General features: G+C 47.2%; 1 protein-coding gene across 1 annotated transcript; it reads left to right on the forward strand.

Moving 5' to 3' along the window:
- Positions 1-340: 340 nt before the first annotated feature.
- Positions 341-5,463, forward strand: LOC125540293. The gene is made up of 5 exons (XM_048703897.1): positions 341-776; positions 853-952; positions 1,380-1,581; positions 4,835-4,906; positions 5,025-5,463. The coding sequence occupies exons 1-5, from the start codon at positions 433-435 to the stop codon at positions 5,189-5,191; spliced, it is 885 nt and encodes a 294-aa protein (XP_048559854.1). The 5' UTR covers positions 341-432; the 3' UTR covers positions 5,192-5,463.
- The last annotated feature ends 7,333 nt before the right edge of the window (positions 5,464-12,796 follow it).

Here is a 12,796-nt window from a genome sequence, read left to right on the forward strand (position 1 = left end):
CACAAAGTAAATGCAAGAGGCCCCTGAGCCAGCATCGATCCATCACAGAACTTACTGCCCCAGATCGATCACCACAAGACATGAACTCAACGAATCAACTGCTGTTTGCTACCATACCACTAAGACACACACATAAGCAGGAAAATGCAGACTTGTATGGAAAAAGAATAAAATCTGGTGGTGGTTTGTGTTCTCACTGTTGCTTGATGATCTCCGCCGCCGCCGCCGCCTCCGCCTCCGCCTCCGCCGCCGCCGTCGTCTCGAGTCGTGGGCCGACTCGGTGCGTGTGTTTATTTTTGGCCGACTCGGTCTCCTCAGCCGTGTCTATTTACTTTACTTTATTTATTACTCTGTGTGTGGCCGAATCACGCAAGCAAAGCAAACCCTAGCCCCCGAAAAAAATCCCCAATCCCCAATCGGAGACAGAGAGAGATGGCCGGCGCCGCGGAAGGGGAAGCTCGTCCCCTCGTCGTCGTCGGAAGGGGAGCGCGCCGGTCAGCCAAGGTTTCTGCCGCTGCCGCGGAAGGGGAGACTCGTTCCCTCGTGGGAGCCAAGGTGATGGGACCTCGCCTCAGCCTCAGCCTTTCTCCGGATGCTCTGGACCTGATTGCGAGGAGGGAGGCCTTGCTCTCGGAGTGGGCCTCCTCGGAGCCACAGCCAGAGCCTCAAGCTTCAGCGTCGCCCTGGTCCCTCATCTTGTCCCGTTGCCTACCATCATCCCTACAGCCACAGCCTGAGCCTGAACCATTCGACAGGGTCGAACACAACTGGAACAGGTAACAAGAGATCTCCCTACTCCTCGTACCTAACTAACTCATCCGTGTTTATCTTATATATCTTGTATCTTGATAGTTCTATGATGATGATGATGCCGAGCCCCTCTGAGGTAGCAGCAGCTCAAGATCATCAACTCGTCATGGAATGCCTTCGCCACTATAACTTAAATCATCCGGTATGTATTGTATCTACTCCTCTCGCTTTGCTCTTTTGCAGCTTGCTTGGTTCCGATCCATGTATCTATCTAGCTATGTGCACACTGATTTAAAATGGTAGATTTGTCCCACAACCAAACAACCCCGGCCCTATATATGCAGTCATTAATAACTCTTCCAAAATCTCAAGCGGCCTTCAAACAATTTCAATTTTGATCGCTCTCCTACTGTCATATATAAAACGGTTATCTCGAGAAGATGATGTTTGTGGGTTATTTGCCACCGACTGGCATATACTTGTCCTCTTACAAGTTTTTTTAACTAGAAACTGCAAAACTGAAGGTTGTTGTTAACTTAACCCTAGTCATTCAGTCATTGTTCTGCTTTTGTTTTACCTTGCTTATTGCTAACATGCACTCATTTCATTTTCCATGGTTGGTTGGTCAGGAAAATGAGTACGTACCTGCCCCTGGCAAGGTGACCAGATACAGCAGTCCTCACAATGGTTCTTGCTGGACTCATGGCAACTTCGTCGCTAGCCCCAAGCACTCCGGCTACTTCTCCTTACTTCCCCCTAGACCAACTCTCTTCTTTTATGAGCTTGTTACCAAAGATGGTTTTGAAGGAGTTGTTTCGTGCACCCCGCTAGGTATGTATTATTGCTATCTTCATTCATCACATCATACATACCACATGTTGGATCTGGAAACTCAAACCTCTTTCAGTGCTAAAACCCAAACAACCACCATGAGGCATGCATGTCATCATATACAGGAAGCCAGTGCTTGATGCCGGAAACCACCTTAGCTTATTGTATATTTATATATTGGTAGAAACTAGGGTTCCACCCGGTCTAGGGCGTAGCCTGTAAGGGAAGGAGGGAGGAGGTCGGAGGAAATTGCGCGGCGGCCAGCGGCTGGGCGCGACGGCGGCGGACACAAGGGGCGGCTAGGGTTTAGGTCTCCCGGCTCCCTAAGGGAAGCCGAGCAAATATTGATTGCTTCTTTCTTGATTAGATTGATATATCTCCTCTCCTTATATAGAGAGGTTTACTTGACTCCTAAGCAAACGATCCTAATACGATAAGATAATTGGGCTAAGCCCCTAATAATGATTAAGATACTTTGGTCATAACCCACTGGGCTAAACCCCTAATATGTTGGTCATAACACTTCTCCCCGCCTGCACAAACAGCTCGTCCTCGAGCTGTAAGGTGAGGAAGCGCTTGTTGAACTCCTCGAGGTGATCAACCAGCGTCAAACACCTTCGTGACAGCTGGGGCGGCAAGGTCGGCGGCGACGGCGTCCTCCGGAATGTAGTCTGCAACCTCCAGGTAGAAGAGTCGCGGGCAGGCGTGGCCGGGCGTGTAGGGCTCGTCGCAGTTGAAGCACAACCCTTGGCGGCGACGCTCGAGTAGCTCAACCGAGGTGAGCCGTCGGAACGGGCGCGCCGCAGTCACGGCGAGGGGTGCCGCGGAAGCCTGAGCAGGCCGATCCTGAGCGGGATCTGGCCAGGGTAGCGACCTAGTGGCCTGGGACGGTGACTCCTGTTGGACGGCCACCGCGCGGCGCTCGAACGTGCGGGAGTAGTACATGGCCATCTGGGGATCCTGGGGTCCCCGAAGCTCCACGTCCACGCGGATGTGATCCGGAAGTCCACCGACAAAGAGGTCGGCCCGCTGTTGCGCCGTCACGCCCGAAGCGTGGCATGCCAGGGCCTGGAAACAGTCGGCGAAGTCCTGAACCGTGGAGGTGAAGGGAAAGCGGCCTAGCTCCGCCAAGCGGCTCCCGCGGAAGCGCTCCCAAGGGGCCATGCTGCCCTTGTCCTGCTCGAGGGTGTAGTACCAGGTCTGTGCCGCGCCACGGAGGTGGTAAGAGGCGAGCCAGGTGCACTCCGAGGCGAGGGTGCGCTGCCCGCGAAAGAACTGGTCGCACTGGTTGAGCCAGTTGAGGGGGTCCTCCGTGCCGTCATAGGTGACGAAGTCGATCTTGGCGAACCGCAGCGGTGTCTGGGTCGGAGCGCCGTGTCGAGCTAGCTCGGAGGTGCGGAGCAGCGAGGCGGGTGGCGCCTGGTCGGAGTACTCCGGGTAAGGACCCACGGAGCCGGATGGCCCGCCGAACTGCGGAAACGGGGTCGGCTGCTCTGGAGCCGTGGTGTAGACCGACGATGGCGAAGACCCAGCCGCCCAAGCTGGTAGTGGCGACGGGGAGGGTGGGAACCGGACCTGGTGTATCGGCAGGCCGGCCGATGACGGCAGTCCGGAGCTGGACAGAGGTGGCGCCTGGAGTTGCAGCGGTTGCTGTGGAGAGTGGGCGGACGCAACGGTAGCCGCGGTGGCAGTAGGGGGCCACTGCGGCCAGAGGGGAGCCGCGGCTGGGGGCGGCTGCAGGTGCAGCAGCGGCGGTGGCAGCCCGCTGTGGTGCCCCGCCTGGAAAGGCAGCAGCGGTGTCCCGCCAATTGCAGGCGCGCCCTGGGACGGCCACGGCAGCCAAAGCTGGGCCGCGGCTGAGGGCGGCTGTAGGTGCAGCAGCGACGGGGGCCTGCTGGTGTGTCCCGCATGGGACGGCAGCAGGGGCGTCCCGCTCGGGCCAGACGCGTTCTGGATCGGCCAGGGCAGCGCCGGATGGCTGTAGGCGGGGGGTGCAGCCGGCGGGGTGGCGTGCGGGCCGGCCAGGTACAGGGTCATGCCCTGGACGGCTGTCACGAGGTCCCGCAAGGTGCTGGACATCTCCTCCGGCATGAAGACGGGGATCGTCGACGACGCGGAGGTGATCGGGGCCGGCGGCGTTGGGGACCCAGCCATGGTCATCGGGGCGGTGGTGATGATGGGCAGCGGCGGTGTGGGTGGGGATGATGACATGATCGAACCTGAGTCTCTGGATACCAAATTGGTAGAAACTAGGGTTCTACCCGGTCTAGGGCGTAGCCTGTAAGGGAAGGAGGGAGGAGGAAGGAGGAGATTGTGCGGCGGCCGGCGGCTGGGCGCTGTCCTTGCGGCTGGTGCGACGGCGGCGGACACAAGAGGCGGCTAGGGTTTAGGTCTCCCGGCTCCCTAAGGGAAGCCGAGCAAATATTGATTGCTTCTTGCTTGATTAGATTAATACATCTCCTCTTCTTATATAGACAGGTTTACTTGACTCCTAAGCAAACGATCCTAATACGATAAGATAATTGGGCTAAGCCCCTAATAATGATTAAGATACTTGGGCCATAACCCACTGGGCTAAGCCCCTAATATGCTGGTCATAACATATATCTTTTTCAATGTGCTCTCGTGATATATTTTTCAATGGGCTCGCTCTTCTTGGTAGCCGGAGTGGGCGGCGGGGAGGCGGCGAGGGCGGGCGCCGGTGCGGGCGAGGTGGGCGGGGCGGTGACGGTGATCGGGGCGGCAGGAGGTGGTACGAGGCCCGCCCGCCGCCACCATGTCGGCCACGGTCGGTTGGGCGGGGGCGGGCGCCGGGGCGGGCGAGGCGGACGGGACGGGCGGGGCGGGGGCGCGGCGGCGGCGGGGCCTTCCATGGCCGGCGCGGCAGGAGGCGGCGGGAGGTGGCGGGAGGAGGAGGCCGGGAGGAGGAGCGGTTGGCTCCCGCGCGAGTGAGGAGCGAGCGACGAGGAGGAGTGCGGGTTGGGGGAAGATTTTCCCCTCAACCCCTACTTCTACAGATTGCAAAGTGGTTTGAGGGTTGGACCTCTAAATTTTTTTACGGGTTTGAGGGTTTAGAGGTTCTAGTCTACGGCGTTTTTTCGGCGAAAACTGTAAAAAAACGGTTATTTTTAGGGGTTTGAGGGTTTGAAGGCTTTACTAGTAATGCTCTTAATGCCTTTGCTGTTACACCATGCATTTTCTATGCTGATTCCGCTTTTGTTTATTTCCTTGCTTGTGTTTGTTTTACATACAGATGAGCCTGTTACTGAAGCCTACAGTTTGTTTGGCCTTCATCTTGCGTGGGGAACTCGTCGTGATGGCAGTTGTATGTCCTCGCTTCCTCTTTTTTATATATCCTTTGATGACAGAACACAAGTGCACAATTGTTCTCTTGCTTGTGCATGTTTGTTGACTTAGTGGCTTTGGTGTCTTTGTTTTTTCAGCGGATTGCCTTTGCAAGACATGCAACCGTCTTGTTGATAGCGAGGTTCCTTCTGTGGGGAAAGCATTTCCGTGTGGACATTACAAGGCAGAACGTGTTTGTCAGATGTGCTATCTTCAGTCTGAAGTGCTGCATCCATCGCCAGAAAAATTTGCGTTTGGAAAATGATGACTAGAGCTGGCTGAGCACTCAATCTATCATTTGTGGATAGGAAAGACTCGTAATATGATGACATGCCTTAGGTTGCTGGTTGTGCTGCTGCATATTAATTATGTCTTCCCTGGTGGAATGCCCCATGCTACTATGTAGTATTGTGAAACAGATGATGGCTCTGGCGTAAAATAAAACCATATATTTATGAGATGGTTGATAGCAACGCTGTGGTTAACTGTTTTAGTTGGCAACTCAACTTCATCATACCCCTCTTGGATCTTCTTATAGCTCATGTCTTACTTATTCTCTTTGCATTCCAGTCCAGGGTGTACCATTCTTGTCACGGTTGAGCAGCTACTAAGCCTAGGCACATTTCTACTATATTTTAGTTCTATTACTACTGATAGCAAAGCTATGTGACTTGATAGTTCAACTGTTTGATGAAAGTAGTCTACTTGTAGTTGCTATTCTGCAATCAGCTGGCTTTATTTTGCTATGTTTAGAAGAAATATTACTGTTGATGCACAGAGAGATAAAACATGTTGCCAGCTGCTTCAACCAGTTCCGTACATGCATGATCAGGTAAATTTAATAGGATGGCCTTTAGTGGCAGATTTGACAAACTGATCTGTATCAGTTTTCCTATGTTCTCAAATAATAACAAATTGTTGGTTAATTTGGTTTGCTGATCTGTGAGGTCATTCAGTGATATTTTGATCATCTGTTGCAGCAGCAGCTTATTGGTCAGTATCGTGGTTCACTTCTTTTTATTCAAGTAAAATAAAGTTGTACTGAATGCCATGGTACATTCCTTGTGTGAGCACCTTGCTGCCCATCTTACACAACATTCGTCTAGTGTCACTACAGCATGTACCTTAAGTACTCCCTCCGTTCCTTTTCATAAGTCGTTTTAGACAGATGATTTTAAACCGTTTTGGGAGCTGTCTGAACCATCTAGAACGTCTTATAAATGTGAACATAGGGAGTAAAATAAACGCTGGTATGCATGTTCGAAGACATTCTGAATTTATGCTAGAAATGATCCAGAAGCAAGGCATTCTGGAAACGCCTATAAAGGCTATGTGAGGCAGTTTTAACAGTGCCCCCATTGATTAGTTCTGTAGATTGCCTCCAAAACATTGTTTGTGTGTTATTCAAATTGCCTTTGAATTTTTTATTTTTTTCTGGCATTTCTAAAGAAGCCTCTAAAACCACCATTTTGTGGCGTCACTCAAATTGCCTCCAAAACGTTGTCGAGGCGCCTCTGAAAAATGCTAGAGTCGATGCATGCATACAAGAATATTGTAAACCATCAAACAATCTTCACTTGAACATCAAGCTCAATAATTGGGTTCTATATTGGTCTTTAGATGGAAATATATGGAACTCTCAAGCTTTCATGGCTGCGTCCCTGACATCGCCGAGATAAAAAATCCATAGCTTAACTAAAGTGACAAGACATTGTGTATGCAAGATAATGTATCCAATAATAATAATCTAAAAAGGAATAAGGCATCGTTTCATTATGATTACATTAGGATGATGATACATGCATGGCCCAATTAAGACAAGCACATCCTTTAGTCCTTTTTACTAGTACTAGATTATATCAATGATGATACATGGCACAATTAAGAAGGCCATGCCAAAGGTTTCCCGAAGCGGAGCACTTACGATGCTCTGGAAGGGAGGGAAGCTGCTCGACCAAGCCCTTGACAGAGCTGAATCCTATGATCTCCACACCACACTCTCAGGCAGGCAGTCATGCCTCAAATGTGCTCGAGGAACCTTGGAAAACTGATTCATGCTCCATGCGTTCCTGGAGATATCTGGAAATGACAAGAAACTGATTCATGCTCGAGGAACCCAACAGAGTGACAACATATATTCCAAACTCCTATGTTCCCTTGTTAATCAGGTGGAAATTCAGAGAGGTTAAACATAATTTTATTTATTTCTGCAGATCTATGCCTTGGTAATTCTTGAAATTTTACGTGCATGCTTCTACCCTGTTCAGTAGCTCGCACAAAACAGTTTCATCACTAAATTATGTCTAATTATCCAGTTATGATTCAGATTGCTTCCTGATATTTTATTTATTTATTATAAAATCACCCTGCATGTTTAGATCTCCAAACTTGGTAACATTCACTCTTGACATATCCTTGTTTAAATAAACATGACCTCAATCCTTGTCGAAATACTGATGGAACACTTTTATGTGAAAACTAAATTCAATTAGTTAATCAACTCTATTTAAATGAAGGAAATACTTTAGACGGAAAATAAATAAATTTTGTTAGCTCAATTTCAGATCTGTGAACCACCACACCACCTTTCTTTTGTTGCACATACTCAATCAACGAATGTACTTAATTACATTCTTACTAATTAATTGCATGGCATTACTAATTAATTGAATGTACACCCGGCGTCGACCGCGGAGGTGTACGAGGTGGTGAGGAACCAGGACCAGGAGACTTCCGCCAAGAGGACAATTGAATGTCTACGCTATCAGGAAATATCTGAAATATTTCAAGGGCAAATATTTCATCAGAGGGGACCCACTGGGGGAGACTCAGGGTGGGTAACAAACTAACAATACTACTGCTTCCGTTGGATGAAGGTATAATTAAACACTAGCTTAAGTTACTTTTTATCTAGGTGGAGCATGGGGCAGTAGTATAGTGATGCTTCCATAACCGGAAAGGTGTGACTACTCTCCAGTGTAGTACACCCGAGTTTGCACAAATTTGAAAATATGTGATTAAACAAATTCCAAAAATTCTGAAACTTTTAGACAACAAAATTCATCAAATGTTTGAGCCTCTTGCAATATTTCAGCCAAAAACAACATCCGAGGAGCTCTCACCGAAAAAAAAACAAAATCAATGCTCAAACATTGCACAAAACTTTGAACATCGATTTTGTTTTTTTTTGGCGAGAGCTCCTCTGATGTTTTTTTTGGCTGAATTTTTGCAAGAAGCTTGAACATTTGATGAAGTTTGATGTCTCAAAATTTCAGATTTTTTTGACTTTGTTTGATCACGTTTTTCCAAAAATAAATTGGCAAACTCGGGTGTACTACACCCGAGAGTAGAAAATCCACTCTCTTCCATAGCTCATGCCCTAAGGCGCCCCCGGTAGACGCCCTACCTCCAAGGGCTATGCCGCCTTGGCATTCTAGGAGGCCCCTGGACCTCTCCTTTTCACGCAAACTTGGTCCTGAAGTTGCCGATACCCTGTTTTTTCCAGATTTTTTCGGAGTTACCGATCTCTAGGAAAAGATAAACGGTGACAGAGTGAATAGCATAAAATTACCACTTTTCACATTAGGGATCCAAAAAACTACCAGAAGTTTGTTTGTCCTCATAACTACCAAAACTCATGTCGGCTGTTTCAAAAACTCAAATCGTCTGTTGCTAACATTTTAAACCGGTTTATGACAGGTCAGGCCCGCTCTTAAACAATCTGTTTGTTTGACCGTTTTATTTTACTGTTAACTTACATGTGGGACCCACATGTAAGTTGTCTCTTCTTCCTATCTTTTCTTCTCTCCTACTGTCCCTTTCTTCTCCGTCTCCTCCTCCTGACGAAGGACCGAGCTTCAGCACCTCCACCACCCACTGACGGCCACCTCCACCCTTCACCATGTGCCAAGCCAGGGTCGCTCGAGGGAAGGAACGCCGCGCGGAGGAGCAATAGCCGCCCAGGGGCACGGGTCGCCGCCAGTCGCGTGCCATGGCCAGGAGCCCGAGCTACGACGCCCAAGGGCACCGCTAGGCGTGCTCGGGAACATGGGTCGCTGCCAACTGCGTGCCACGGCCAGGAGCAACAGCAACGGCCGATAAGGAGCTCCACCTGGACCCAGCCCGTCGCCTGCCTTAGGAGTCCTGCCTTCGCGCCGAGGAATGTGGCGGCCGAGCCGCCTTCTTACACCTGGCTCGTGACCTGGCCACCGGCGAGCTGCCAACACTATTCCTCAGGGCGGGCCCGACTTCTCCTTAGGGACCTGATTTCTTTTTCCGAAAACATATAGGGACCCAAATGCTTTTTTTAAAAACTTATAGGGACCCGATTGCTTTTCATTTTTTTACAGTGACCTGATTGCTTTTGAAAAAACCTACAGGGTTATTCTGTAAAAGAGAGGACATATATTTGTAAATTTCTAAAATAAAAGAGGGATTGGAAAACATTACATGAGACACTAACATGTGGGCCCTAGATGTAAGGTAACGGTCAAACGAACGGTTCCCTTTTGTGTTAGCCCTAATTGTCATAATCGTGATCACTTGTAAAACACTGGGTCATATGGTTTTTTAAACCAACTTTGATTTTGGTAGTTAACAATGACAAACAAATTTTTGTTAGTTCTTTAACTAACCCGAAAAGTGGTAGTTTTATGCTATTCACTCACGATAACATGACTTGGATTTGAGCGTCCAGAAAAATCCCCTCGAGAATTAGAGCCATCTCGGGGGCGGCTCTTGTCCTCCACAACCATGGCCACCAAAAATCAGAGGGGAAACCCTTCTCCCACCTAGAGTGAAGGCCAAGTGTAGGAATGAAGTATGTCTACCGGAGGGGGTGAATGGGAGATTTTAAAAATTCTTTCAGAAACTTCAAATCTCTCAGAACCTAGCAGCGGAAAGACGAAAAACAGTGAACTTAACAGGAATAACAACTACCAAAGGGGAACTAAGGCAGACATCGAGAAACAATCGCATGATCAAAACATAACCCATGACAGATAATCGAAACTAAACTGAGTACAGAGGTAAGTAGTGATGCTCCATGGTGATAAAGGATTTGGTAGACCAGTTCGTCTATCTGCAAAATGGACTACGTCTGGTTGGAGGGACTTGTGATTGAACACAGTCCTATTTTCATCGACAACAGATTCGTCAACCAATGTCGATCACTCGTGGTAGATGCTTGAGGTGATCTCCAAACCTTCACAGACGTTGTCTTCGTGAACCATAATTACTCTTGGTCACTAAAAGACTTGACACCTAACCGTCTAGAGAGTTTGTAGCTCTCAAGAGTAATAGGTGGAGCATACTTGACTTAGATTCTAATGATGCTAAACCACTATCCACTTTTTTGACTCTTGGGTTTTTCTTTCCGTGGATTTTAAACTCAAATCACTCGGGAGAGAGGGTGCTCACACAAATCTTCTCAAAATCATATGGAGCAGCCAATGGTGCATGTTGGAAGGGGTGGCTATTTATAGCCGCGGTCTTCCTGAGGGGGAAAAGACTATTTTGGACATGACAACTAGCTAATGCCCAACTAACATGTATCCAACGGTCGGATTTTGAGCACAGCGGTAACATTACTTGCGAAGCACGTAATGCTAACTCCTCGGTCCAACTCAAATCTCTCGCGGCAAACAAGAACTGTGTCTCTTGTTGGCAAGTAATTATTTGAAACACAAAGGGATTTCTCTCAACTCACATATGATTTGGTTTAGCATCAAAGGACCGTAAGTTTCGTATACTATACCCCTCTTAATAGTATGGTGGTCCTATGAATCAAGAAAGAGAAGAAGAACAACGAAAGAAAATACTACGTCTTTTCTCACTCTTCAAACTTCTCGGTTGCAACCAATTTCTTTGGACATGCACCGAACCAATTGCTTTGCGTCAACAATTTTTGGAGGTTACTTTCGACACGCATAATCTTCTGTGATAATCCTCGCTGCCTCGCAGGAGATTATCTTTGGAGTTTGTTCCAAACTCCACACAATTTCAGGGACTTGTCACGTAGTGTGCACTAGCAAACACATTAGTAGCACCCTGTTTATGATAACAATCTTCAAAACATAAGGAGGCAAATTACTGCATCGATCAACATCAAGGAAGAAGGAGGAGGGGGCTCTTCCACCCTCCCTTCTGGTGGCACCAGAGCATTGGAGGAGAATCCATCATCACTGCCATCGCCTCCAACAACTTCACTTCCGTCTCCATCACTGATACGTGTCCAACGTATCTATAATTTATGAAGTATTCATGCTATTATATTATCTGTTTTGGATATTTATGGGCTTTACTAAACACTTTTATATTATTTTTGGGACTAACCTATTAACCCGAGGCTCAGCCCAAATTGTTGTTTTCTTGCCTATTTCAGTGTTTCGAAGAAAAGGAATATCAAACGGAGTCCAAACGGAATGAAATCTTCGGGAGAGTTATTTTTGGAACGGAAGCAATCCAGGAGACTTGGAGTAGACGTCAGGGAAGCTTCGAGGAAGCCACGAGGTAGGGAGGCGCGCCCTACCCCCCTGGGCGCACCCGCCACCCTCGTGGGCCCCTCGTGGCTCCCCTGACTGACTTCTTTCGCCTATATAAAAATGAAAGATGCAAAACATTATTCTAAATAACAACAAGCAAATCAAAACAAAAAAATGACGCTCCAAGCAAAATTCATATCATGTGACGAATAAAAATATAACTCAAAGTAAGGTTACCGATAATGTTGGAGATGAAAGAGGGGATGTCTTCCGGGGCATCCCCAATCTTAGTTGCTTGAATCTTCCTTGAATATCACCTTGGGTTGCCTTGGGCATCCCCAAGCTTAGGGTATTTTCACTCCTTATTCTCCTCATATTGATATCTCACCCAAAACTTGAAAACTTCAATCACACAAAACTTAACGGAACTTCGTAAGATAGGTTAGTATGATAAAGACAAATCATTCACTTCGGTATTCTAAAAGACAATATTCATAATTGTTCTCACACAATGCCTACCATAGCTTATCATTTCCACAATTTATAGTGGCTAGCGAGTGGAGTGAGCTCGTGCCTGCTTAGGTTTGGGCATGTTCTTCTTGGGTTGGGCCAAATGCTGGAAGCAGGCTGGTCACGGCCCAATCTCAAGCCCTTCTATTTCAAAATACATGAACACATTCAAAAAATATATTTCAAAATACATGAACACATTCAAAAAATATATTTCAAAATACATTTACATCTTTTTCGCATAGAAAATACATTTACACTGACCATTTATAGAAAACAGATCAACCTTTACAATACCAAATAAATATAATTTGAGAATATATTTGATGGATGGATCTAATGATGAAAGATATTTACATCAGCAACTTTTTTTTTCTTCAATAACTAGAAATTTCATTTTCCCGCAAAAAAAAACTAGAAATTTCATTTACCTGTCATCAACAAGAATGTGCTAACCTGCACATTTTGAAGAGCCTAAAGTGGCTTTGACAGGGCAAGAATAAATTCATGTCATGTGTTTAATTAGCCTAGAGAGAGATGTACAGTAATAAGCGACTTGTAGGCATCCTGTTTCGAACCTAGAGTCTGTCCCTGGCCTCAAGATATTTATTTACTCCTCTAGATTAGGAGTTTGTCACATTCTTCTGAGTTTCTTTGGAATTTCTCCAGTTTCATACAACGCCTCTAGATTGAGCGAAGATTTCCGATCAAAGTCATGACAAATGACAGTGTTCATAAATGTATTACAATTGAAATGATCAACATGTAGACTAAAACACATGCTTATTCAGCTTATTCAGAGAAGCAGTAAGCCGTAAGCGAGCAACGTTGTTGAGCAGAAACTTCCTCATGCGTGTTCAGAGAGTAGAAGATGCAAA

Source organism: Triticum urartu, chromosome 2 (assembly GCF_003073215.2).
Source record: "Triticum urartu cultivar G1812 chromosome 2, Tu2.1, whole genome shotgun sequence".
Taxonomy (NCBI): Eukaryota; Viridiplantae; Streptophyta; class Magnoliopsida; order Poales; family Poaceae; genus Triticum; species Triticum urartu.